We start from the raw sequence: 26,514 nt of genomic DNA, 5'->3' as shown, positions 1-26,514 counted from the left end.
TGGTTGTTGGGTCTTTTGGCAACTGAGGCAAACGGCCCAAATTATATCCTCTTTCTGCTTATTATTTTAACAGCTCAAAGAGATGGTCGTTGGAGGAAGGAAAATGGCACCCTCTCTAGAACCTTCTGCCCAAGGGAACTGCTTCACTTTGTCCCAGATAAGGCCGGTGCTAACCTTGGTAGTGAAATAAGGCGTGCTTCCAAAAGAGGCATGTATGGTGCCATCACTCTGCCACATTCAAGGGATTTTATGCAGGAGTTCAGACAACGACGTCTTTCACTCATGACACGCACGTGCACCATGTTTTTCCACCACTGCTTCTGTCTTTTTTCTTTCCTCAGAAAGTCCGTTAAGGAATACACAGACTAGCTGCACAGTGTCCTCCAGCTGTTAGCAATAGGCACCCTCCATTTGGAAGCAAAAGAAGACTCTGCAACAGGCACAACTGGGAGAGCTAATCTAGACAAAACAAGCAGGTATTTCAGAGCCCCAAATTAGGGTCTGCAAGAGTCTGGGACTGCTAGGGAAAGTGGAAGGCAAAAGGAAGAGGGGCCGACCAAGGGCAAGGTGGATGGATGATATTCTGGAGGTGACGGACTCGACCTTGGGGGAGATGGGGGTGGCGACGGCTGACAGGAAGCTCTGGCGTGGGCTGGTCCATGAAGTCACGAAGAGTCGGAAGCGACTGACCGAATAAACAACAACAACAAAGGGTCTGGGACCTGCCACTAAAAAGCCATAGTTGAAACTGAGGGCTGATGTGGAGTGAAAGAGCAGCTTAAGGCATGATTCTATGCATGATTGCCTATCCGCCGCTAGGCCAGGTTTCAGGTTTTAGTACTAGTGTACAAAGTCCTAAACAACTCGGGACCAGGAGACCTCAGAGAGCGCCTTCTCCCTTACCAACCTGCCTGGTCACTGAGGTCATCGGTAGGCTTGGTCCTGGTGGTTCCACAGGGACCTATGGCCTGATTGGTATCCACCAGGATCAGAGCCTTCAGCGTGGTGGCCCCCCTTCTTTGGAACTCCCTGCCCCTGGAAGTCAGGCAGGCACCAACACTCTGTTGTTTCCAGTGCCACCTGAAAACAGCACTCTTCCAGGAGGCATTCCTAACTGATCAGTCACAGGTTCTATTGGCATTGTTTTTTTAAAAAAGCATGATTTTAAGGTGGTGTTTTAATCTTTTCATTCTTTTACTGTTTTATCTTTTGTGTTCACTGCTCTGAAATCTGTTTTAGATATGGAGCAGTACACAAATATTGTAAATAAATAAATAAATGTTTAGATAGGAAATGTTCTACAACTCCTAGCATTTCCCAGCCAGACATGCTGGCTAGGGAATGCTGAGAGTTGTAGACTTTTTTCTGTCTAAACATGCATTTATTATTTTATTTATTGCATTTATATCCCGCCTTTTTTCCTCTTGCAAGGAACCCAAGGCGGCTTACATGATCCTCCTCCTCTCCCTTTTATCCTCACAACAACAACCCTGTGAGGTAGGTTGGGCTGAGAGTCTGTGACTGGCCCAAAGTCACCCAGTGAGCTTCCATGGCCGAGTGGGGACTAGAACCCGGATCTCTGGGCTCCCAGTCCAACGCTGTAGCCACTACGCACCCTTAAATGATTGCTAAGCCACATGATAATGGCAAAACAACAACAGCCACACATCCTTCCTTTAACTGCAGACTTAAATTATACTATCAGGACAATTTAAACCTACCCACCCATTGCAAAGGAAGGAAAATTAGGCAATGCCTGCCTTCAGCATCAAGGAGGCCTTAAAAACGTGAAATGAAATAGTACAAGCAGGATCTCCAACAAAATGTTGCAGTGTGGAGCGCTCCTGTTCAGGGTTCCAACCAGCTCTGCCCTTTCCCAGGATACTCCATGCCATTTCACCTCCCAGCTTTTTCATTTTTATCCTCAACGCTTAGCATTCCACAGCTACTGAGCATACTCAGTCCTCATTGAACTGTTTTGGGTACTCCCCTGTAAGGGGTTTTTATCCTGAATATATATGTATACCTGCAAATCTTCTGCATATCGTGTACTTCTGCAAATCTTGGGGCTTCCCCAGTCTGCCAATACCACCCCCTTGTGCATGGGCTGTGCCATTTTGGCTATGTAAGTATCTACACTCCCAAGAATAAGTTTGCTATTAGTATGCCTACCCCAACATAGCACCCTCCCCCCTCCCACCATGCCCCAGTCAACACCGTCATTGGGCATGATGGGAGTTGTGCTCCAGAAACACATTTCGTAGAGTAGAGTAGAGTAGAGTAGAGTAGAGTAGAGTAGAGTAGAATAGAATAGTAGGGTTGGAAGGGGCCTACAAGGCCATGGAACATTTGGAGAGTTCCAGACTGGGATGCAATCTTGAACAACTCCTACTCATTGCGGTGGAGCTCACTCAGCAGTTTGGAGCAGGTTATGCTCAAAGTGAGTTTCAATTCCTGCTGTTCACAGACCAGAAGGTAAAGTAATAATACTTAAGATTTACACAGTGCTTTCCCAAGATATGCAGAATGGTTCAAGTTGTTTTCATGCTTATGTGGATGGGGGTGGGAGAGCCCTTTGCTTCTCTGATCCTACATCCATAATTGTTCCTGGTATTGACGTTTTTCTTAAAATACTAGCAAGCTTCTGTGCTCACTCTTGTAAGAAAGACCAGGGTTTGAATGCATGACACTAGCTTTAAAGGTGTCAAATGCATACTATTCTCAATATACGGAACAAAGAATTAAAAGCACAGGGCACACCAGCCAATTTAAAAAGGAAAAATACTGGGTAGGATGGTGAAGGCAGGAAGAAACCACAAAGCAAAAAAAAAATTCAGCTGCCCATAATGATTTCAGACATTTTGAACTACAACTGCCATAATCCTCAACCAGCATGACCAACGGTCATGGATTATGGGGGTTGTAGCCCAAAACATCTGGAGGGCACCAGTTCACCGCCTCCTGTTATAAACTATAAGCCATGCTTACAGGCAGCTCAGCGAGTTTTCGGCAAAGTCAAGGGTTACTTTAAATCACATCCAGAGTTAGAGGCAACAGCTTACTTTTCCCTACGTGATTTTTTTTTTCTACTTGTTTCCTTGTGTTCCCTTATCTGGAAAAGTGGGGGGGGGGGGACAGCTGCCCTTTAGAGAACTGCTGAAGAACAGGATATACACCTACCAAATAACTATTTATTTCTGTATTTATTCTTAAAGGTGGAAACAGCTCCAAGGAGATCAGGAACCCTTTTTTTTCCCATTTGGCTGGTGACAGCTGTTAGGGGATTGTTCCGCTCATCTTTATAATTAAGTTCCTCAAGGCACTGCTTTCATTATTCAATCACAAGAGCATTTTCTACTAGAAGGGCTTATTTTCTGTGTATAAACACATTTTACACATTCTGTGTATAAACACACGCCAAGCATTTCAAATAAACCACGTCCACAGCTATATTAGGAATGGCCAGCAGGTGGCGCACTGCCCACGCCATGCCCCTGAGGCAAGTCACAAGTGCATCTCACCCTTGCTGCTCCCTTGCAAGATTTTTTAGAATCATAGAATCACAGGGTTGGAAGGGGCCTACAAGACCATCGAGTCCAACCCCCTGCTCAGTGTAGGAAGCCAGATTCCCAGGCGGTCTCCCATCCAAGTACTAACCAGGGCTGACCCTGCTCAGCTTCCGAGATCAGGCACATCCAGCCCATTTTAATACTTTTCTATCATCCTATAAACTAATACTGAATTAGATTCTCTGGCCGACGGTCTTTTTACAGCCAAAACTGCACTACCCATGCACAAGAGGGAGGTATCGGTGGGCTCGGGGGAACCCATTGGTTTGTAGAAGTACTAAACATCTTTAGGGTTGCAATCCTACGCATGTTTAGACAGAGAAAAGGCCTACAACTCCCAGCGTTCCCCAGCATGCTGATCATGGCTGGGGAATGCTGGGAGTTGTAGGCCTTCTGTCTAAACATGCGTAGGATTGCATCATTAGAAACACACAGGGGAGGGGGGACTCCAAAGACAGCCCAATGGGGACTGAGCATGCTCAGTGGGCAAGGACTGCTGACTGTTAGGGGCAGCGGGGATACAACAGAGCAGGGATCCCCAACACGGCACCAGTGGGAACCTCCAGAAAAGCTCTCCACTCCGTCCCCTTAAAAAATGTTTTTAACAAAAGCCTTGGAAAATGTTAAGACAGTCTTCTGTCTTTCCAGCCTCTAGCGTTGCTCTTTTTCTCCCCTCTACCCCTTTGCCTTGCTATTTTCCCCTCCCTCCCAGCCTTTAGCCCTGCTATTTCTCTCCCGCGCCTATTTAGCTCAGGGCATCTCTACCCCAGCCTAAAATCCCACATTTAAAACAGGGCTTTCTGCTTCCACACAACAACTCCCTTTTTTACCCACTTCCTTCTTCCCCTCCTTCTCCCCGTATCTGAGTCTTCCATATCTTTCTTTTATCTCGCCCCTTTTCTTGCCGCTTCTCTTTTCATGGAGGGAACTCAAGCAGAACACAACGGGGTAAATTGATAACTCATGACCTGCGATCTATTTAAAAATGGAACAAAGGGCATTTAGTGCAGGAGATGCCCTAGAGGGTCACAGCGTCATGTAAAGAGCCCGCCAACTTCCATGAAGGAGCAATCTCAATCGCAGGATAAAAGCTCTGTGCGAAGGAGCCCTCAGTTTTCTCCCCTTCCTATCCTATCCTATCCTATCCTATCCTATCTTTCTGCTCCTCAGCCTTCCTGTGCTCCCCTCCCTCCCCGACTCTAGCCTTGCTCTTTCTCTCCCCACACCTCTTTAACCCACTTCTGACTAGCCAGGCCCTTATGGCAACCTTTAGGGGATTGGCCACACCTTCCATGGGAGCCATTTTGTGACATAACCCACGGCAGTTTCTCAAATTCCCATCTGTGCCCACAGGTCCAAAAAGGCTGGGGACCTCTGGCATAGACTATCCTAAATACAAGCATCCTTCACTGCAACATTTTGTTACAGATCACCCTTCTTCTCTGCATTTCCAATCTTTAGGTGTGAGTGCCATCGCTTATGTAGCCCAACAGCAACACCCACGCACAAAAGGGAGGCATTAGCAGGCTAGGGGAACTCTTGAGGTTTGCAGAAGTGCAATAAAATATTTAGAAGAGGGGGGGAAAAACCCTAACTGGAAGGGTGGGAACCAAAACACTCTACTGAGGACTGAGCTTGTTCAGTGGCCAAACTGCTGTGAGGGGGTGGGAACAGAAAATTTGGTAGAAGTGGGGATGTAATGGAATATCGTAAAGCATGGCTAGCTGAAGCACTCCACCCTGGTGCAACATTTTGTTGTTGTCCCATCACACCACTGAAAAAGCTCTTACAGTTGCCACTCACCTTGCCTCTGAAGGTGGCTCACCCAGAGAACCTTTGGCATAGATCATAAATTCCAAGCAGTCTCATATCAGATTCACTTTAGCTAAGGTGCAGTAAAAGGTCTGTCCACAGTTTTGTTTGTAGGAAAAAAGTGTTCAAGTTGTAATGCAAAAGAGGCATCCAAAACTTTTCCAGAGAGAGAGATCTTTACATCTCTTGGACTTTGTATGGAAAATGTACGTATTTGTATGTAATAGGAACATAGGAAGCGGCCTTATACAGAGTCAGACCTTTGGCCCATCTAGCCCAGTATTGTTGACACTGACTGGCAGCAGCTCTCCGGGGTTTCAGGCAGGATTCTTTCCTAGCCCTACCTGGAGAAGCCAGGGATCAAACCTGGGACCAGCATGCAAAGCAGGGGCTCTATCACATGGAGCTATGGCCCCTCCCCTGTAATGCTGTGCCTCCTTTACTGCGGTGCCTCCCAAAGCTAGGTGGCACAAACTTATATTACAGAGCCTGATCACTTTGTGATGGAGTCAGATTGTGCAGCAAAATACATTCCCAGGCCAGTCTAGAGAACAGAGCACCCCCGAGAATGCAGAAGTTATTGATACTAAAAACATCAGCAACCAATGAACAACCTCAGGCTGTGTTAAATTTTAACCAGTTTTGAATTTCAGTGAACCTTCAGAGAACCTTGCAATGCTATACGTTTTTCTGAAATTTCAGAGCTGGATTGCTGCCATTTCCCTCACTTCAATTTCGGCATACATTGCAATAGACACAGTGTTCTTGCAGTGAAGAAAGAGGAAGAGAGTTCTGGGGAAATTAATGGTTAGCTTTAGTTGTCAAATGCAAAGTACACTGCCTTGTCATGCTCAAACCCTTTTTCTGAAGATTTCCTGGTGGGAATTCAGGGCTTTCCACTTTAAAAGCATACCAAAAAAAGACAGCAAAATAAAACTGCCAGTATTTCAGGGAATGAAACAGGCCTTGGAGCCATCATTCTGTTCTCTTCTATTAAATGACAGGATAATTATGCTGGGCTTTAGTACAACACTAGTTTGTAACATATGAGAATTGACTTCCTCAGTTCAATTGGTGACTTATACATTATACAAAATATTCAGGGAGGGTATTTCTGAAAAGGAAAATTTGCATTATTTTACAGTAAACCCACCTGTGATGATGTCACTGCAACCTTAATTATAGTCCCCTTTTAATTCACATACAGCAGGAGGAATCTGTAGCCCTGAAGATATTGTTGGGACTCCAACTTCCATTTGCCCCTGTCAGTGCAACATGTGCAGGACAACAGGTTCTCCACTCCTAACAGAGACTTCTTTTTGCCACCAAGGCAATAGGATTTTATAAGGCACTTTGCATTTGAAGTCATAGCCTTCATTTGCACATCATGACCAACTATAGGTTAAACAACCCATAGTCAGGGCTGTGCAGAAGCGAGAGAGCACGCTGCCTCCTGTCCACTTGCTGCTTTGTTTCTACCTTTGTAAATAATCCAGGATAGTCCTGATGTGTGAACCCAGAACTCTGGGTTGCTGACGGGAAACAACCCAGAGTTCTGTGTTCGCACATCATGATAAGCAACTTCAATTCCACTTTTGTTCACAAAAGTGGAATTGAAGCGAAGGGGCAGGGGGCAGGCACTCGCTCACACCCAACCCATGGATTGTCATTACATGTGAACCAGGTCCCTGACTGACACTGCGAAGCCTGTTGACCTGTTATAAGTCTGCATTGCAAATAATTTTCCAAGGATGGAAATATACCTCCTATTCCACTCACCTTCATCACTCCTTTTCTCCTAGCTGCTGCCACTGTAATCTGCTCAGATAAAATACTTCTGCCTGAAACCCTGGAGAGCTACTCTCAGAGGAGACAATATTGGACTAGAGGAATACTGGGAGTTGTAGGACTTGCTTCTGTCTAAACATGCATAGGATTGCACCCTTAATCATGCTTAGAATAGATGTACTGAAATCAATAGGTCAAGTGAGTAATGAACAACTTAAAAGCAGATCCATTGAAATCACTGGAACGTTAGATATAACTTAAGTCCCATTGATTTTAACAGATCTGCTCTAAAGCACGGCTAAGTTTGGATCCAACCCATTGTTAATTATTTTAAATGCAAATACTTATAGTAAATCCAGAAAGCAAAATATTATCTTGGAAAATAAACCTTCCCTTCACTATCACACAAAAAGTTATGGCTCTTCTTAGATAACCTATGCCAGCCTTCCTCAACCGGATGCCCCCCAGACGTGTTGCGGCCCAACACATCTGGAGGGCAACAGGTTGGGGAAGGCTGATGTATACGCAAGTCACAGCAGGCATCATCTAAAAAGCAATGAATGTTTTTTCTTCAAAACTACTGATTTGTTCACGGGCAGATGTATGCATATTTAAATCAAAACTAGTTTGATCAATTAAGCTTTGCTTCAACCCCAAATACATTTGTGCTTCGGAAAAAGGGAGTTGCTTGATTTTCACTTTATTGCCCACATAGCACGCTTCAAGCCCAACCCTATGCACATCTACTTGGAAGCAAGTCCCACTGAGTTCAATGGAATTTACTCCTAGGTAAGTATATATAGCACTGAAGTCTTGGTCATCTATTTATTGTCTCAAAAACTACGTGTATACCAACTCTTAAGCCAAAAGCAAAACATAGTGGTTCAACTCCACCTCCCCAATCATATTCCCAATTTCACTATCAGCAGATTGCAATAAAATACCAGAATATCCATTTATTAAAATGTTAGGTTAACTATATACATGTATAAGCTTCAATATAGCTGAAAATCTGGAATCTACATTGTGAAGGAAATTTAAATTAAAATATTGCATTTTCATTGCAGAAGTGTCCAAAGAAACAGTGTTTTTTGTTTTTCAAAAGCTCTGCAGAGTTCTTCTAGAAGCTGTCTTTGCAAGAGTAAAGGATTTTGCTTTTCATTTCCCCCCCAGCTCCCGCAAGCAAAATGTTGGGTCATTTTGCTTCTTGACAATTAGCAGTAACGAGAAGTCACCAGGCTCCAAAAACAGCAACAGTGGCAGAGGATTCAGCCAGGAAAAAACATTTGGCCTTCTTTGATGCAGGTGGCCAGATCTGCCGTCTGAGAGGCCGCCAGATGTTCAAAATCCACTACCTGGCTTAAACAGCATGTCATGCAAAGGTCCCGACCAGATAATCACAGAATAAGTCTCTGGTTGATAATTTTTCTGTTTATTTCTGCCAAGGCCACAGAAAATACAAAGGCCTTTTCGTCAGACAGATTTGCATACATGTCAACTTCTTTTTCTTGTTTTTCTGTAGAAGAAGAAAAGGCGCCACGTGAACCACAAATATTTCAACTCCTTTGTTTAAAGTGGAAAGATTATGGGAATTGGGCATGCAGACGCACACATTACATTTCACGTTACACATTGTAATACTAGAACAGCCCTGTTGGACTAGGCAAGGTTCCATCTTGTCCAAGCAATGAACTTAAGAACATAAAGAGTGCTGCTAGGTCAGAATAAAAGGCCCGCCTAGCCTAGCCAGCCATTCTGTTTGCACAATGGCCAATCAGATGAGCACTGAAAGCCCACGAGCGGGCCACGAGGGCAGCAGCACCCCAACGTTCCCCAGCGACTGGCATACAGAGGCCCTTGATATGCGGATGCCTCTGCGCTCACAAGCAAGGACATGAATGCAACAGTTCCCTTCCCTACTTTTTCCCAGCAAAGGTGAGCTTGTTTTCCCCATATCCACACTGTGGATACATTTCAGATTGTGTTAACAGGCCCGCAACCAACAGAATAGCAGGATGGGAAGATGACACCGTATTACTCCTTTGCCTTCTGTGAGTTGGGTGGAACTTTTCTTTAAGAAAGACTTAACAATTTCATCTTATTTCACGTGGTTACCTTCTATTCTGAAGTCATCCCATTATATGATTTCAGTAGAAGAGGGAAGTTGCTTTTCTAAAATTTAATAACTGGGTTATATTCCAGGGGACAACTCGTTGAAAGAAAAATCTAAATATATCCAAGAAATGGGCTTTAAAGTGCGTATATGGAGTTCAGGATGTCACAGAGATGACCTATTTGTTTTTCATTTGGGACATAATTTATAAAGTGTCTGTTCCTTATAAGCAAGAGCGAGGGCTGTTCCATAACATAACACATTGCCATTATCACTCTGAGTAAGAACATCCTCAAAATTGTCATGTGTCAATTTAGCTTAGTCAGGTTTGATGCTTTGTCTTCCTATTGTGATCTTCCATGGTCATTCAGTTGTGAGTTTGGCTATTTGGGTTTGTGATGAAGATTATCCATGATCTAATTTGCTAATTCGCAGAAATGCAAAAATAGGCACAATCTTTTTCCATGTGGGTGGAACAGCTGCAGAGGAATCGCAATAAGGCATAATAGAGGCCTGATTCATACCCACCCCTCGACGTGTGCACATGAGAACACATACAATCAGCATACAAGGAGATTATGGGAAAGGGGAGGCCTGTGCACATCTCTCATGTCTCACTCCAGGCCTCTCCCTGTGAGGAAACATGCGCTCTCAGCTTTCATTCCTTGACCAATTGAAGGGAGCAGCCAGATAGGAATCTGGGAGTCTCACATAAGCCATCCTGTTCTCTGAATGGCTCTGGCATGGTATCTGCACACACAGGGGGAAGACGCATATTGGGAGCCCTCTGCAAACAAGCACTGTGCCTATGAAGAGAAGGATCGTATCCAAATGTAATTAATCCCCAGCATCTCCAGTTAGGGCTAGGAAAGAATCCTGCCTGAATCCCTGGAGAGTCTCTGACAGTCAGTGTTGACAATACTGGGCTAGATGGACCCATGGTCTGATTCAACATAAGGCAGCTTCCTATGTTTCCTAGGCATGCATTTTTCTAACTTGAAGATTATGAATAGAAGCTTTCCTATAAAACAGGGGCACAGAACCTTAGGCCCGGGGGCCAAATCATAACAACTGAAGAAGATGGATCAGACCAAGGGTCAATCCAGTCCAGTATTCCGTTCACAACCAGCTGTCGACCAGGAACCCACAAGCAAGGCATGAGCACAACAGCACCCTCCCACCCATGTTCCCCAGCAACTGGTATACAAAGGCCCACTGCCTCTGGTACTGGAGGCACCACACAGCCATCAGGACCAGGAGGCATTGATAGCCTTCTTCTCCAGGAATTTGTCCAACCTCCTTTTAAAGGCATCCAAATTGGTTGCCATCACTACATCCCATGGTAGCGAATTCCATAGTTTAACTATGAGCTGTAGTTTAAGTATGCACTGGGTGTTACCCAGATGGCCGCACCCCATCTGTGGTGGCCCCCACTCTGTGGAACTCCCTCCCTAGGGAACTCCGTCATGCCCCCTCTTTAATGAGCTTCCGTCGTGCATTAAAAACGTGGTTGTTCAGGCAGGCATTTGGGGTGGGTTAGGGTACTTTAAAAAAAAAAAATTATGGTAAAATTTTATTGTTTTAAATTGTTTTATGGTGGGTTGTACATCGCCCAGAGTGGCTGGGTGACCAGTCAGATGGGCGATTAATAAATTTAATAAATAAATAAATTTCCCCTGACCACAGATTGATCGGTGATTTCCTGGATTTTGTGCAGTTTTTTTCACCATTCTAAAAAGTTGAAATGCCTCTCCTATAAGGCATAGTTGCTGGCAGTAAGAGCTTTAAGCTAAAATATGCTATTTTGGGCTCCTGCCTTTGGCCCCGTCCAACACTGGAATGTGGCCCCTGAGATCCTTGGGCTGAAAGACATTCTGCACTCCTGCTATAAAAGAATGAAACTCAACTGGTATTTAGCAACAATAACCTAGGGTTCTAACAGATATAGACAATCTTGTCTCACAGATGAACAAAACTTATTTTTACTCACAAATGTATCATCTATTAAACACTGAGGTGTTTAACAGCTAATAATTATTAACGTGCAACAAATTTATACCCAACCAGGAAGGGCAAGACCCCTATAATTACCTTGAAGTTTTGAGACAATCTACACCTGCAAAAGGAAAAACTAGGAGATATGTGAAAAAAGGAAAAGTCTGCACACACATTAATGATCTTTCAATTTCTGCATCTGAGCTATTCCTGAACAGATTTTATTTTAAAATCCAGCTTAGAGAGCTGACCAAAAAGATTCTCAAAGCCAAGTTTCAGAGACCTGGGACTGCCCTGATTTTATGATTATACTGTTCAAGCTTAATAATCAGGGGTCCACAATTTGGATTAGATTTGGTGGCCAAGTATTGCGATTGCTCGGATCCTGCACTTTCCAGTATCTCTGAAATTCTGCCATGCCTCTGCAGGAGGTTGGGGACAATTCAGGTTTGGAGCTGGAAAGGGTGTCCCTTCCCTGTATCACCAGCTCTGTCCTGTACCCCTGCTCCCTGCCTCTGCCAGTCAGGTTTGGAGCAGGAAATGGTGGTAGGATGCTTGCTGGTTTGGCTTCTTCTATTCACCATCCACTTAACTCTCTGAAGTTGGAAAGAGCCCCAAAAGGGGTCCCTGAAGCAGATCTTAAAGATCGGGAAGGTTCTCAAGTCGGTCCATTAAGTACAGCTTATAAAAATAATTCTAGCTTCCTCAAAGGAAAAATTTGTCTTCCCTATCACAACACTCCCCTAGTCAGTCTGACCAGGGCAAGGAAATAATCATATGATTAAACTGGAGGCTCCACTCTCATTCCTAGCTTGGAGGGGGGAAAAACATACGCGTGCACACACCACAAGTTTGCGGCCTTTGCATCATGCTAAACCAACAAGCTCTGTTTCTTATACCTCTTTCTTCTTCGTGCTTTTTGGCCGAGGCAGTCTTTGGTCGCCCTCGTCCTCTTCTGCTGTGATCTGAATGGCTGTTGGATCTGGATCTTCTCCTGTTTTCTAAGTCTTTATTTACCACAGAGTTTATCTTCTCTCTTCTGACTCTCTCTGTCCGTCTTCTCTTAGCCTCACTTCTGCTTTCTGTTTCAACACATTAACATCATTATTTAATTCCACATTTTAAGAGCTGGTTATCCAACTGGAGCTTTTATTCCATCCTGGTATCTCTCCCACCACTACTAGCTTCCTTGCCCACAAACTATTTAATGCACAAAGGAGAATGCTGACAAAATAGTTACCTCTAAAATGTTTTCCCCCCTTTAAATCTGAGAACGTCCCGTTTTTCCAAAGGTGATACAAAAACACAAATAGATTCTAACAAAATGCTCAACCACCATCCAACCTAACCAACAATAATCTCCAAAGTGCTAAACCCAAGAAAGAAAGAAGGAAACACAGGAAAATCCACTCCTGGTTACCCCCCAAGTTTTCTTCATTTGAACAGTCCAATTTAGCGGGGCTGGGGGGGGATGGCAGGGGAGAGGAGTCACTTTATTGCTGCTATTGTTAAACATTTGGGAGTCAGAACTCCTTGTTGATCTATTGCAAATCACCCAGAAATCTACCAATAGTTCCTGATCCACCTACTGCCCACCCCTGGCTTAAAATAAAATCCTGAAAAAGGATTGTACAGCTACCTCAAACTTGTACAGCTACCTCAACATTTAAAAAAACAAATAGAAGGCAGTGGTGGGAAGCTGCCATAAGGAATATTGGGGGGGAGGGGGGCTTCCCAAGGAGATGATGGGAGTTGTAGTACAACGCATCTGGAGGGCACCAGGATGCACTGATTTTTCTGCTGGAAGGGAGAAAGAAACCTTTTTTTACAACATGTAAGTAAAAGAAGAGCCATCAAGTAGAACAATACCTGCTGAGGATGGCAGCCTCTCTGAACGCTTAGCATGCAAGAGTTTTCGACTAATAAATATATACCCACAGGGACAGGATTTGCATGCAACAGGAACCTGAAAGAGACACCAAGAGAGAAGTTGAGTCCATTTCAAAGGATTGCCATGTTTTGTCAGGAAGTGAAAAAGTATCTCATCAGAAAACAAAACCAAAAAAACCAAACATGCACTTAAGTTCCAACCAGGAAACTTATGCCTGGTCTACATAAACATCAGATCATGTGATAAAATTGGACAGTTTCAGACACAGGTATGTGTGGCATTTCTGTATGCTTCTCCCCTGGGTGCAAAAAATCCCTCCACATTAAAAGAAAAACAAACAAAAAACCAGCATGTCAGAGAGAAAACAGGACTAGAATCCTTCCCCTTGCCATTTCACGACAGGAGGGAAGGTTTTTGTTTTCTTTTTGGGGGGAGCGTGGGAGGAGGTGAGCACTCAAACATTCACCCACCCACAGTTGTATAGTTAAGGAAGTTTTACCCAGGGGTAGGTTTTGAAGTGCAGGCACTCATCACAACAGTCCCCATAGCCCCCAAGGAAAATCACAAAAATTGTGTTGATCCACCTCTCCCTCTCTCTCTCCATGTATTCTGTACCTGTTTTGTAACGTTAATGGGTTTTAATTGCCCATTCAAGATCAAGCCACTCAAAATACACTCAAAATACAACAGGGATAGCTCACAACCACCTATTGTTTCTTGGGAAATCCATCCTCCCACCCAGGTATTGTGAGGACAGCAGTTAGGCTCAGAGAGAACAGGAAAGGCTAAGGAGGAAGGGGGTGGCAGATGAAATATCTACTAAATAAGAAGTCCCAGTTCTTCACTCCTGCGATACCTGGTTCTGCTACACCACTGCTTTTACCACATCATCTGCTGTCTGTCTACTTGTTGATTGCTCTGAAAGCTGGAGATTAAGGCTGCAATCCTATACCCACGTACTTGGGAGTAAGTCCTAATAAATTCATTGGGGCTTGCTTCTGAGCAGACACGTACAGAATCATGCTGTACATCACCTACACAACTCACATTGATTTAAAACATTGTTATCTTAATGGTAAATCAACTGTGCAATAAGGAAGCCCTGTTCCTTGCAACATTAACCAAACAGCATCGAGGAAGGAGTGCCTGCTGCCCGATAACTGCATCTATTGTTTTGACAAGCAAGGTACTGATTGAATAAGGAGCAGCAACCACATTACAAACCTATGCTGGCAGCTGCCGCAACTCTTAGCGTTGTAACTGTAGTTAGTTTTAAATTGATCCATCATTAAATTGATCCATCATTAAATTGATTAAATTGATCCATCATTAAATTGATCCATCATTAGGAGGACAAATGCTATTCGACCTCTATATTTCATTCGAAAAAGGAAAATTCTTCTACAGTGTGCATCACACCGAGTTTACTGCTGCCAGAGGCTTTATTTCCTGTGCAACACTTTGCACGGATGCATGTTTATGAGCAGTCAGCCTTTGAACAGCAAATTATTACTCTTCAAGTACACAACGCATATCTGCCAAGATGTCATGTTATTCACAATGGAGCCTATTCACTGTGAATCTGAAGGTGATTAATTGGACCAATACCCCAAAGCAACTTGCATCAATAATCCCACTCTCATAATTTTGTGGAATTCTTTTTAAACCAAACATTTTAGAAAGGCATTATTCTCGGACATACAACTGCAGCATTTATTACTGGTTTCCCCCTTGCAAAAGCTAGTCATCAAAAGCTGTGGAACTTCCACATCCAGAGAAGCACACAGGAAGAGGCATCCTGCCCACCCCCTGCCCCCCATACAAATTTTCAGAAACAGCTTCCGATGCAGCACAGAGCTGCTATTCAAAAAGCAGTAACTTCCATTGCTCATACACAAATCTATGCTCGCATGCAAAAAGACTCATTACATTGGAAATGCTGGTTTTTAGTCCACAATAATCTATGCTACCATTTCCAGGAAAATAGTGGCATTCAGCAACTCTTTAAGTTACATTCCATGGTTGGCTGCTTTTGATTACAACCTATGATGCAGTCCCAGTTAAGCAATGTGCCTAAAATGAAGACTTCTGGTACTGTAGGAAGAGTACAAGATACATACACTGTAATCTTTCAGAAGATCCCTACACGTAAGCAGCCTCCTTTGTGTTTTGCTGATGTGGGTACACATTGGCACCGACATTTCGTCTGAGCCTAAATTTCTTGGATATGTCTTTTTACCCAAATACATTTGTGCATTCACACCCAGTGCACCAGCTGTGACTGAGGTTGCAATCACATACCCATTTACCTGGGAGTAAGCCCCACTAAACTCAGTGAGACCTGCTTTTGAATAGACACTTATAAGATCGCATTTAAATTATCCATGCCAACAGCTGGATTTGGGCCATCGTTCACGAGTATATCAAATAGAAATTTCTTGTGCTATGTAAGATATGTAATACATTACAGAAATTATATGTAATACATTACCAAGTCCAGTTCTAGGTTTGAAGGGACCCTCAGCCAGGTGCCTACTTCAAGACTGGGGAGCCTCAGTCATGGGGGCCAAATCCAGCCAATCAGGGTTCCTCAGATGGCCACTCCCCACTACCCTGCTCCCACCCTCTTTCTTCCAACCACCAATCATTGGGTGGTTTGCAGGCTTTTTTGCAGAGTTCTCCCCATTCTAAAAGGTTGAAATGCCTCTCTTAAGGCTCAGTTTCTGGCAGTGAGGGCTTTAAACTACAATATGCTGATATTCTTTGTATTTTGGGCCTTTTGGTTTTGGTCCTCACCCATCACTGGAATCCCAAGAACTTCTCCAAAATTGAATTCGACCCTCAGGCTGAAAGAGGTTCCCCACCCATGGCTGATGACAATGGCCTCCCTCCAATTTACCTGGCAGAGGTGAGCAACAAGAGCAGATGCAGGCAAAGACTATCAGCTGGGTCTAAGGACCACAATTTTCATTTCCCCCAATGTCATGTCACTCCAGAGCAGTATAAAAAACTACATTAGCTGCTTCTGGACCAAGCCACTTGGCCGGGGGGGGGGGGGGGTTAAGGCGAGCATCAACGGAGGCCTGGCAGGGTGCTGAGGCCCCAGCAGATGTTGAAGGAAGCCATACACAAAAGCCAGGCCTGTGCATTATCTGTTCTTAAAGTACTAAGAAACTTGTAGCTTTGCAGATTTAAAGTTTACATATATTTATTTATTATTATTACATTTATATCCCACCTTTTTTCCTCTTGCAAGGAACCCAAGACAGCTTACATGGTCCTCCTCCCCTCCCTTTTATCCTCACAACAACCCTGTGAGGTAGGTTAATCCTTGCATTGCATTTTCTTCCATGCATTTAAAAGTTGTGGAAAACTAGTAGCGGCAGCAGATCTCTCTACACTGGTAACCAACAGCAGCTCAGACTACCAGATCTTTTTTTTTAAAAGCCTCCCATCTTTGGGGGTCATTGCAAAAAATTTAACATTTCTCCTAGCCTGTGTGCTACTTCATACTCCATATATTCTCAGACAATAAGGAAGGAGCAAGCAACCTCATGGCCTCCAAATGTTTTAGAGTACAACTCCAGAAGCCCCAACCAGCATGGCCAATGGTCAAGGATGATGGGAGTCATAGTACAAAACATCTGAAGAGCATCAGGTTGCTTACCCCCACAATAAAGAGGTCCAGATCTCTGTTGCAAGATGTTTCAACACCCCTTCCATTTATATTATTATTTTAATTTGCAGACATGATTTAATATGGCATTAGGGTCAGTTACACCCCAACTAAAACAAATGGAGGGCAGCAATAAAACACTACATGCCCATGATATTGGGGCATAGACCCCCAATATGTTGAAATTTAACGCCACAATAACTGCTTTATGTTGAAACCATTTAGGGTTTTTTTCATTCATACCTCCATATTTTGAATTAACAGAAAAGTGGATAAGTATGAAGAATCTGCAAGAAACCATGGGAATTAACCATTGGAGGAGGGGGTCAATACAGATCAGATACTTATGTAAATATATTCCTGTAGTACAAACAATTCTTAATACAATTTTATTTTATTTTTTACATGAAATTAGAGTCTAATACATATCATTGGGTCTTTCTAAAAATTACTAGTCGATTGAGGTCTACTTGACCCCAATTACCCTAGGGTGCTTCCAAACAGAGGTCTCCTTGAACTACTACTACTCAGAAGGCATTGTGTAGCAATTCAATCTTCTTCTCCACTATGAAAGAAGACAGAAGAAGCAGAGGGAAAACACAGAAAGGTTACCAGTGGAAGACAATGACATCTGGGCCCCCCATTAAGTTCTGTGAATGAGGCAGGGTCCCAGAGCAATAAAAAGCCTCGCCCTTAGTAAAGTGCTTTTTACAGGCCCTGCAGGATTCAAACCGGGTACTGCATGTTAACATTGCTCCAGAGTGACATTTTCTGATTTGTATAAATTCTCTCATGAAGCTGAAGTATGTATTTGGACACGGGGGAAACCCCAGGTACTGAAGGCTGTTCCCACTTTAGTAATCACCCCAAAAGTTTCCACCAAAGCAATTATAAATAGTACTTTTGAAGCCCTCAGTACACTTAAGAGCAGCACGAGCTGCTTGTAAAAATTAACCTACAAAGCACAGAAATGAAGGTCTTTTGAGTAAGGATAAATAAAACAAGCTTCTCAGTAGCACATTTATGCCATAACAAAAGCTCTCCCATTTAGTCATCATCCGAGACCCCAAACCTGGGTATTTGTGTTGCTCAGGAACACTATTTCATGCCCAGTTGAACTTGTCAGCATCGGTAATGGCCTGCACACTTAAAAGCATGAAAGAGGACAGCCACAAAACCTAACTGTACAAAGCTAAAAATATAAACACCTAAGCTAAAAATATAAATGCCTAACAGTGCAATCCAAATCATTTCTCCTCACAAGTAAGGTCCTCTGCTTCCAATAGGAGTTACTCCCATGTAAGCATGTTTCAGACTGGAGCCTTGAGGATTGGTATTAGATCTGTTATCATAAAAAGCAACAGGAAACTTCCACTCAGGTCAAAGGCATGCTGAACCCTAGACCCAAGATAAAAAATTTACTTATTAGGAATGCAAGACTAACAGCTTCCAGACAAGAACAAACTGTCAGGGTTAAGACAATATGTAGTTGTCATGCAACTCCAAGCAACCATTTACCTGGATCCATTACAGGCAACCATTTACCGGGATCCATTACAGGCAACCATTTACCTGGATCCATTACAATCTAATCTCAGATCCAGTTTGGCACTGAAACTGCCTTGGTCACCCTGTCATCCTTGTACCAGGATGACAGGGGGACTGTGATGCTAATTATTTAGAACTCAAGACAGTTTTGATACTGTCAACCATGGTATCTTTCCATGTAGGCAGGCTCTCTGGCTTGGACGTTGGAGGGGTGGGAGCACAGTGTTTCAGTGGTTCTACTCCTCGTTGGAGGACCAATTTGTTCAATCCTGCAACTGTTATGTTATAGGGTCAAGCTGGGTTACATCTTTTCCCTTATGTTTTTACCATCTATTTGTGAAACACACTGACTGAAGTGTCATCCAGGGTCAGACTTCATCAATACACAGATGGCTTTCAGCATTCTCTCCCCTTTACATCAGATTCAGATGAAGCGGGAGAAGTGCTAAATCACTGCAGGGAATCAGTAAAAGACTGGACGAGGGCCAACAAACTAAAGCTCAGTCCTGACAAGACAGAGGTATTGTTGTTAGATGGTTCATCTGTCCAGGAACATGATGGTCAACGTGGTGTGGATGGGGCTACCTAAAGGATCAGGGAGATAGTCTGGAGGTACACTTTGATCCAACTGAGTCACTGGAAGCCCAAATGGCATCAGTAGCATAGAATACCTTGAACAAATTTTGCCAGTGCTTAGGAACCTTGAGTTCCTGGTGCTTTTCTAAGCCATACTTCCCCAACGCAATGTCCTCCAGATGTTTTGAGCTATAGCTCCCATCAACTCCAGCCAGCATAACCAATGGTCAGGGATGCTGGGAACTGTATTCCAAAACACTGAGAGGGCACCACATTGGGAGAGGCTGCCCTACACAGTTTGGGACCTAGATACCTAAGGAAATATCTTCTACCACATCAACCTGCCCATACACTATCTACTTCAGAAGCCCTCATTCAGATGCCCCCATTATCTAAGGTTAAGTGTGTGGTAACCATGGAGACGGTCCTCTCAGTTGTGGCAGCCCACTTATGAAACTCTCTCCCAAGGGAGGCTTGCCTGGCACCTACATTAATTTCCTTTAGGAGCTACACCAAGAAATCCTTACATTCTTCCATTTTTTAAATCTCCTATGACTTTTTCCTCTTCTTCTGGGATTGTTTTTAATGCCCCTCTGGGGAGAGCAATCCTATGGCCCCTAGACAGCGCCTGTGGCATAGAATATTTCAGATCCTGGATCCGAAGTCAGAGACAGCTCCCTGCCCTTGGAGCTGAGATCCTCACTCCCCACACTCTCCCCGTCACAGCCAGCACAGAAAGAACCAACCTGACTGCCTCTTTGAGGCTGCAAGAACAACTTCAGAGGGGGTGCAAAGGGGAAGTTCCAGTAGGAAGGGAAGGGAGGCCGGATTATGCTGTATCCCCAGGCCTCTCCAGCCTCCTTCCCTCCCCGTCTGATGCACCCCAGCTAGTTGGGCAAAAAAGCCCATCTAGCTAAAATACAGAGTGGGAGGAGTGGGGAGGCCAAGATCACCTCACCTGCTCTTCTTGCTCTGCACTGGATGGCCATAAATCTCCAAGTTCGAAGGCATACAGCCATCCCAACTGGAGTGCACCTTAGACTTAGATTGCGCCTATAAAGCCCTATACAGCTCAGGTTATCTGAAAGACTGTATTCTCCCTTATGAGCCTACTCGTGCCCTGAGATCATCAGGGGAAGCCCTTCTCGCCATCCCACCATCATCACAGGCACGCCTGGTGGGAACACGGGAGAGGGCCTTCTCAGTGGCTGCCCCAAGGCTCTGCCCCAGGGAGGCAAGAGTGGCACCCTCCTTGATATGTTTTCACAGGCATGCAAAAACTTTTTTGTTCCAGCAGGCCTTTGGGGATAACTAGTCTGGACCTGGGAAAATGTGACGTATGGATATCATTTTTGTTGTTCTGGTTGTCTTTTAATATTTTAATATTTTTACAATTTTAATATTGATGATTTAATTATATTTTTAACTTTAGTACAGTTGTATTTATAGTTCTATTTACAGGTTTTAATTGTAGCAGTTTTAACGTTGTAAGGCCGCCTTGAGTCCCAGTATTGGGAAAAAGGCGGGATATAAATATAATAATAATAATAACTGTTTTATTGACTGTTATTTTATTTTAATGTGTTGCTTGCTATTGTTATAAACTACCCTGATTATATATATTTAAATTAAAGAGCAGTACAGACATTTTAAACACAAAATAGGATTCCTGCAACAGGGAAAGCACCCACAAAACCACATCCCATCCCACATTTAGTGCAGGTAAATGCTTAGAATTCTAATCAACTTTTTTTGTAAGTAGCACAAGAAATTATCTCCCCCAGCCTACCAAATACTTGACTATTAAGAACTTGCTCCAACAGTGCCTCGCTGGATGAAAATGAGCAAAGCTGCCTCGCCCAGTTCAGTTGCTCAATATTTCACGGAGCCAAAAAATTTTACCTCAAGATTTAAAACAACAACAACCCTGCAGTGTCAGTGTATAACACACCTCATTTCCAACACTATTATGAGAAGCAGTGGCCTTCAACCTTACAGGAACCACCTTTGACCTCACAATCTGTTGAGAGATCCACTTTTAAATTTTATATATTTTTATCTTTACTTATCTTGATCTGTTCTTCCTCTTTCTCTTCAGCTCCCTTAGGGCGCAATCCTATGCATGTTTAGACAAAGAAAAGCCCTATAACTCCCAGCATGCCCCAGCCAGCCAGTAAATTTTAGCAGTCAACAGAATAGAAGTGTCGTGGATTCCAAGCCCTCCCACTGAGTAGTGAGGCAACAGAGAGTCACTGTGCGGGCTACAAACTTTTATTCAGTTAATAGCACCTCTACACACCTAAAGCGACTACAAAGTCTGGGAGCTGTCCTCTAGGCCTAATTAGCTAAATAGAGCTTTTCCAAGAGAACTATTGAAAGCAGGGCAGTTGCCTTTCAACTAATGGACGGGTTAAAGGACAGGCTTTTTTCTGGGCTCCTCCCTTCAGGGAGGATCCCTCTTCTGACCCAATTCCTGATAGGCTGCCAATCTGGTGGAATGCCTCCCACCTCCTCTCAGCTCCACCTGCTTAGCTTGGCGGCTCTGGCTCTGGCATCTGTCAATTCCGCTGCTCCCTCTTCCTCCAACAGCAGCCAGGTTCCCACAGGGAAGGGGGAAGACGGTCTCTGAGCCTGGCCCTCCTGCTCGATAAGCCCCTGGGAAGGTTCTTCACAGACTCCTAAAGAGTCTTGGGGAATTTCCTCTCCCATTCATTCCCTGTCTCGGGTGGATTTCTTCTAGCTCCATCTCTGAATCTGAGTCAGGAACCAAACTAGGGAACTTGGGACAAATCCTGACAAGAAACTCCATCAAGTTGGACTATTCTGGTTAGATGTAATGAAGTGGTTAAATGTAACGGTTAAGTGTAAAGACATTCTGGTTAAGTGTATATAACCAAGTGTGCATGAGATAGGTGGAGAAACAGGAGAGCTACTGGGGCGGGGGGGATTATTAACTGTTAATTCTATCATTGATAATATACATTATTAAAAATGCACAGTTAGGATTTTTACCAAAGTCCACAGTAGGGCAATACCTTTTTTAGAAGCAAACAAAATATCACAAAACATTGAGCAAGACTTAACGTTCCCCAGAACACTTCATTATGCTGGATGTTAAAGCAAACCAGAAGGGGTGAGTGGTACAGAAAAAAGCTAGCATGGTGCTGAAGCCAAAGTCTGCATTACTCACAGTCCTGCAGAAAGAGGTTGCAGATTGTATTGGACTAAGCTCTCTTAGGTGCCTGATTCCAGGTATAACCTGAAACCTGCATAGCACCTTGGAGAGTTTAATCCATCTAAATCTGTGACCTCTTAATACAGACCATCTTAAGACTAATCAATTCAGACTTTATGGCTTCAACACCAAGCAGACATTTTTCTCTCCCCTCGTCCCCATAATCCTGCTTTGATTAACATCCGGCCTGACACAGAGTTCTGGAGAACTCAAAAGCTTGCTCACTATTTTGTGATGTTTTGATTGGTCCTAATAAAAGTATTGCCCTACAGGGGATTTGTGAATTTTTTAATGGACCAACACATGGATCTTTGCTTTTTGTGTGCCTTGAAGAATAAAAATCATGTTATATATAATGTTTGTTTCTAGTGTGTTCTACTAAATAAAAACTTGTATCTTGTGCCGGGGGTGGGGGTGTCAAAGAATAAAGATTCAATTTCCTTCTCTCTCTCTCTACACCCCACACACACACACACACACACACTCACCACATACACAGTTAGCTGCTATAGGAACACATGATAAAAACAGTTTCACCATTAGGCGTTGTTTTTCACCCCACAGGCAAAGTGTTATCACTGCATGTTAAGGCAATTATTTAGCTCTCTAGAGTGAGGACATTTTACATTTCTCAAACAGAAGTCCTGCTTCTAGCCCTTTATTAAGCCACTAACAAAACACAGCATGTTTAAAATTACAACCATGAAATGACTAAGCAGTAAGTTGGCAGGATGGTATTTTCAAATGTTAAAGATCAAAAGCAGTTTAAAAATAAACTTTAAAAAAAAATTCTGACTCTTTGCTGCTGTGTGCCACTAGGCCTTTTAAGAAAAATGATCTATTCAGCACCATTTGCCAACTCTGCCAGAGCGTGGAGGCAGTCATCATAAAGCTATGGCTGCAGTATTAAACATTCACCAACCCCCTCAAAAATATGAAAGTGTCATAGAGCAAATGTAGCCTATGTAAGCGAATGGAGCATAGACAGAAACAAGCAGTATGCAAAATTCACTACATTTAAGGCAGGGGGTCTTGTGCAATAAGAACAGATGACAGAGTGTCTCCTTTCAAAGGCCAGGTCTAGAAGGGAAGAGGAAACGATTTGGCCTAGTTTTACAAAGCTAAGGATCAAGACAGGGGCACCAGGCTCAACTCCAAGCTCCAATAAGCTCTGAACCAATTCTTATTGGGGCAAGTGAAACAAGACCTTATAGGGCCACAAGACATCACATAACCAGCAGCTTAACACTGTGTGCTCTCCCGAATAAGTTCTCCATGTTGGCTGAAATAACTCATTTGAAAAAAACAGAACCCTTTCTAGAAAGGAAGTACATCACATAAATGTCACAACTAAGGGCAGTTCCACACATTACATGGAAGATATGTTTGCTACATATTCACTGGTGAATTCTATAGCAGATGCATAAACTGTGGGTGACATACAAGTGTACACACTTGGGAAACCTGACCAGGTCAGGTTTCCCCAACATATGCATACAGGTGTTCGAAGAGTAGGCCCCTTCCAACCCTATGATTCTATGATGACACATGTGAGTCATCCATACATTTCCTGTAGCAAATGTATAACACCAGTGTGCATGCAGCAAACACATTTGCCACATAAAATGTGGAGCTGGAAGCACTGGAAGTAAACATTATGTATTTATTACATGGTTATACTGCCCAATAGCCAAAGCTCTTGCCATTCACAACAATTAAAACCATAAGATATAGCACAAACATTTAAAAACTTTTAAAAAATTTAAAATTATAGTATAAAGCCAAAGTAAAAACCAGCAGCAGTATAAAGTTTTAAAAATACAGTATTTTTAAAAACAAAAACTGAAGGACTAAAATGGCTGGGAGAATAAGGTCTTCACCTGGTGCCATGAGAATCACCAAGTTAGGCACCAGGTGAGCCTCTCCAGGAAGTGCGTTCCACAACTGAAAAGGCCCTTTCCTTAGCAGCCACCCAACTCACTTCATTTGGCAGGGGCACCCGAGGAAAGCCTCTGATTTTAGGATCCGGGCAGGTATATATGGGAGGAGATGATCCTTCAGACAGACATCCATGCTGTTCAAAACCACCATTCAGCACAGCGAACAAACCACTGAAAACAACAAATCTGAACCTGAGCGACTCTGGACCTACTCACGTCAACTGACTTCCATTTCAAATATGCATAAGAGGGTAAGGGCAGCAACACTGGATCACACGGATGACAGACATCACAGCTATTGAAGTTTAAAAAGGAAATCTTGTATTCATCCCATTAACAGTGCTTAAACTAGGTCTGGGGAGACCCAAGGTCAAATAACCATTTAGTCATGAAGCTCACTGGGAGACTTTGGGCCAGTCACTGACTCTCAGTCTAACCTACTTCATAGTGTTGTTGTGAGGATGAAATGGAGGGAGAGAATTGTGTATACCACCTTTGAGCTCCTTGAAAGAAACGAAGGGCAAAAATGTAATAAACAAGCAAACAAAACCCAGGGTTTGAGCACACACCAGCAGTGTCCAAGGATTTTTTTTTTTAATGTAAACCACAGCACTTGTACCTCCCAAGGAAGCTTCCAACAGTTTATAAACACAACTGCAAACAGAAAATTACAGTAAGAAGTCTCAAATAAGAGTGAGATTAAGAACAGGAGAAATTGACAATATAACATCTGAATGACAAAAGGAAAGAGAACACTCTTGTGTCCTCAGTATAGTGAGGTTTTCTACATTATTTCAATGAGATATGAAGTATATATTTATTTTGCAGTGTATAAAAAGCCAGTGTAGCACAGTGGTTAGAGTGTTGGGCTTGGACTAGGGAAGATCTGGGTTCTAGCCCCCCCTTGGCCGTGAAGCTCACCAGGTGATTTTGGGCCAGTCACTAACTCTCATGGGGTTGTTATGAGGAGAAAATGGAATGGAGGGCCATGTGAGAGCTGCTTTGTGTTCTTTGCAAGAGAAAAAAGGCAAGATATAAATGTAAAAATAAATAAATGAGCTTTTCAGTTACATAACGCTCTTCATCAGGCAGAATGGTAACATAGTTTATTCTAAGTTATAACACAGGGCTTCAAATTTAAGTATGCTGGAGAGGGCAATCTGATGCCCTCCAGATGTTCTGGACTACAACCCCCATAAATCTCAGCCAGCCTAGCTAATGGTCAGAGGTGATGGGAGTTGTAGTTCAAAACATCTGGAGGGCATCAGGTTGCTTACCCCAGACAGGTAGCACGCCTTATTCACAACAATTTTTCCTACTGCAAGCACATGACAAATTTGCTAATACACTTGCGATGCCTCAAAAACTGACCTACATCTCTTGGAGGGAATGATGGCAGATCCAAACCTGATTGGCATGAGTACAAAACATGGGCAGGAAAAAGCACCATAATTTATAGAAATTGTGGCAGTACCTACCACAGCTTTTTTGAGGAGTAAAAGCAGTATCTGGGTGCACAAACTTTTCAAGTCATTTTAAATTGTAATTTTCAGCTATGAAAGCTGAAATCCTAGGCAGGCATGTGGGAGTATGCCCCACTGAACTCAAAGGGGCTTATTCCCGAGTAGATGTTCCTAGGACCGTGCTTTTTCAGTCCTTGACTCTGCTCATCTGGAAACATTAACATTGCAAGCTGGGTGGCCTCTTTATTTTCAGTCTCTCCCTCTTTCAGATAACGCCTCAAGAGAACATACTGGCTGGCTTTATTCAGAATTACTCCCAGCTCTGCAAAACTCTACAGAGCCTGCATTAAAAGCACCAGATATATAGATATATATATAGATATATATATTTTTCCACTCCTATATTTAAAGTCCTCGCATTCTCTTTCCAGACAATTGCAACTGCCAGCAGTCCAATGCAGTGTCGTTTCCAGGAAAACAAGGCAAAAAAAAAATATTTAAAAACACTACGGATTGTATTTTTTAATGCATTCTAGAAAGCCAGCATTTGGGGATTATTCGGTGCAGGCTTTCCAACGAGAAGCCAGCCAAATAAAGAGCTTTGCAAACCGAGGGGCATCCTCGTCCTCCCCGACATTCCCAGGTGAGCATGCCTGCCACACACCTGGATGCTCCAGGGGCACGATAAGCTGCTCAAGTCGGGATGGACAAAAGCATTATTCTAGGGGCATTCACGCCGAGTCAGTGAAGAGTGCACAGGGCTGGGGCGACCTCCCCTGGCACTACGGTGGTCTCACCTGCTGGTCACACTCCGGGCAGGACTTGGTGGCCATCTTCACTTTCTTGGCCCTGCCTGCAGACATGCTCCCTCGCTGCTCGCGCGGCGGCGGCTGCTGCTGCTTGCTGCT

At 43.5% G+C, this 26,514-nt stretch overlaps 1 protein-coding gene and 1 long non-coding RNA gene across 2 annotated transcripts in view; one reads left to right on the top strand and one right to left on the bottom strand.

The window, feature by feature from the left end:
• The window catches only part of LOC146338891 (uncharacterized), a 23,407-nt gene extending 14,022 nt beyond the window's left edge, over positions 1-9,385 (top strand). Inside the window, exons 2-4 of the long non-coding RNA XR_014784729.1 lie at positions 74-476; positions 7,885-7,958; positions 8,692-9,385. This is a non-coding gene — a long non-coding RNA (uncharacterized LOC146338891). The remainder of the gene's footprint in view (positions 1-73; positions 477-7,884; positions 7,959-8,691) is intronic.
• Positions 6,355-26,514, bottom strand: C8H16orf87 (chromosome 8 C16orf87 homolog). Its single transcript, XM_084813029.1, has 4 exons — positions 26,404-26,514; positions 13,147-13,243; positions 12,177-12,359; positions 6,355-8,685 (listed from the first exon to the last, which is right to left on the bottom strand). Exons 1-4 carry the CDS (start codon positions 26,467-26,469, stop codon positions 8,567-8,569), a joined length of 465 nt encoding a protein of 154 aa, XP_084669155.1. The 5' UTR covers positions 26,470-26,514; the 3' UTR covers positions 6,355-8,566.

The sequence above is a fragment of the Heloderma suspectum genome, chromosome 8 (genome assembly GCF_057233095.1).
Source record: "Heloderma suspectum isolate Gila_16-S chromosome 8, 16-S_ref, whole genome shotgun sequence".
NCBI lineage: Eukaryota > Metazoa > Chordata > Lepidosauria > Squamata > Helodermatidae > Heloderma > Heloderma suspectum.
Note: the sequence above shows the minus strand (reverse complement) of the source record. Positions and strands in the feature narration are given on the sequence as shown.

Coding starts and splice junctions, on each gene's coding strand:
- C8H16orf87 (XM_084813029.1), bottom strand. CDS start 26,469: ATGTCTGCAGGCAGGGCCAAGAAAGTGAAGATGGCCACCAAGTCCTGC. Junction 13,244..26,403: donor GCCCGGAGTGTGACCAGCAG/GTGAGACCACCG, acceptor TGTCTCTTTCAG/GTTCCTGTTGCATGCAAATC. Junction 8,686..12,176: donor AAAGCACGAAGAAGAAAGAG/GTATAAGAAACA, acceptor CTTCTTCTACAG/AAAAACAAGAAAAAGAAGTT.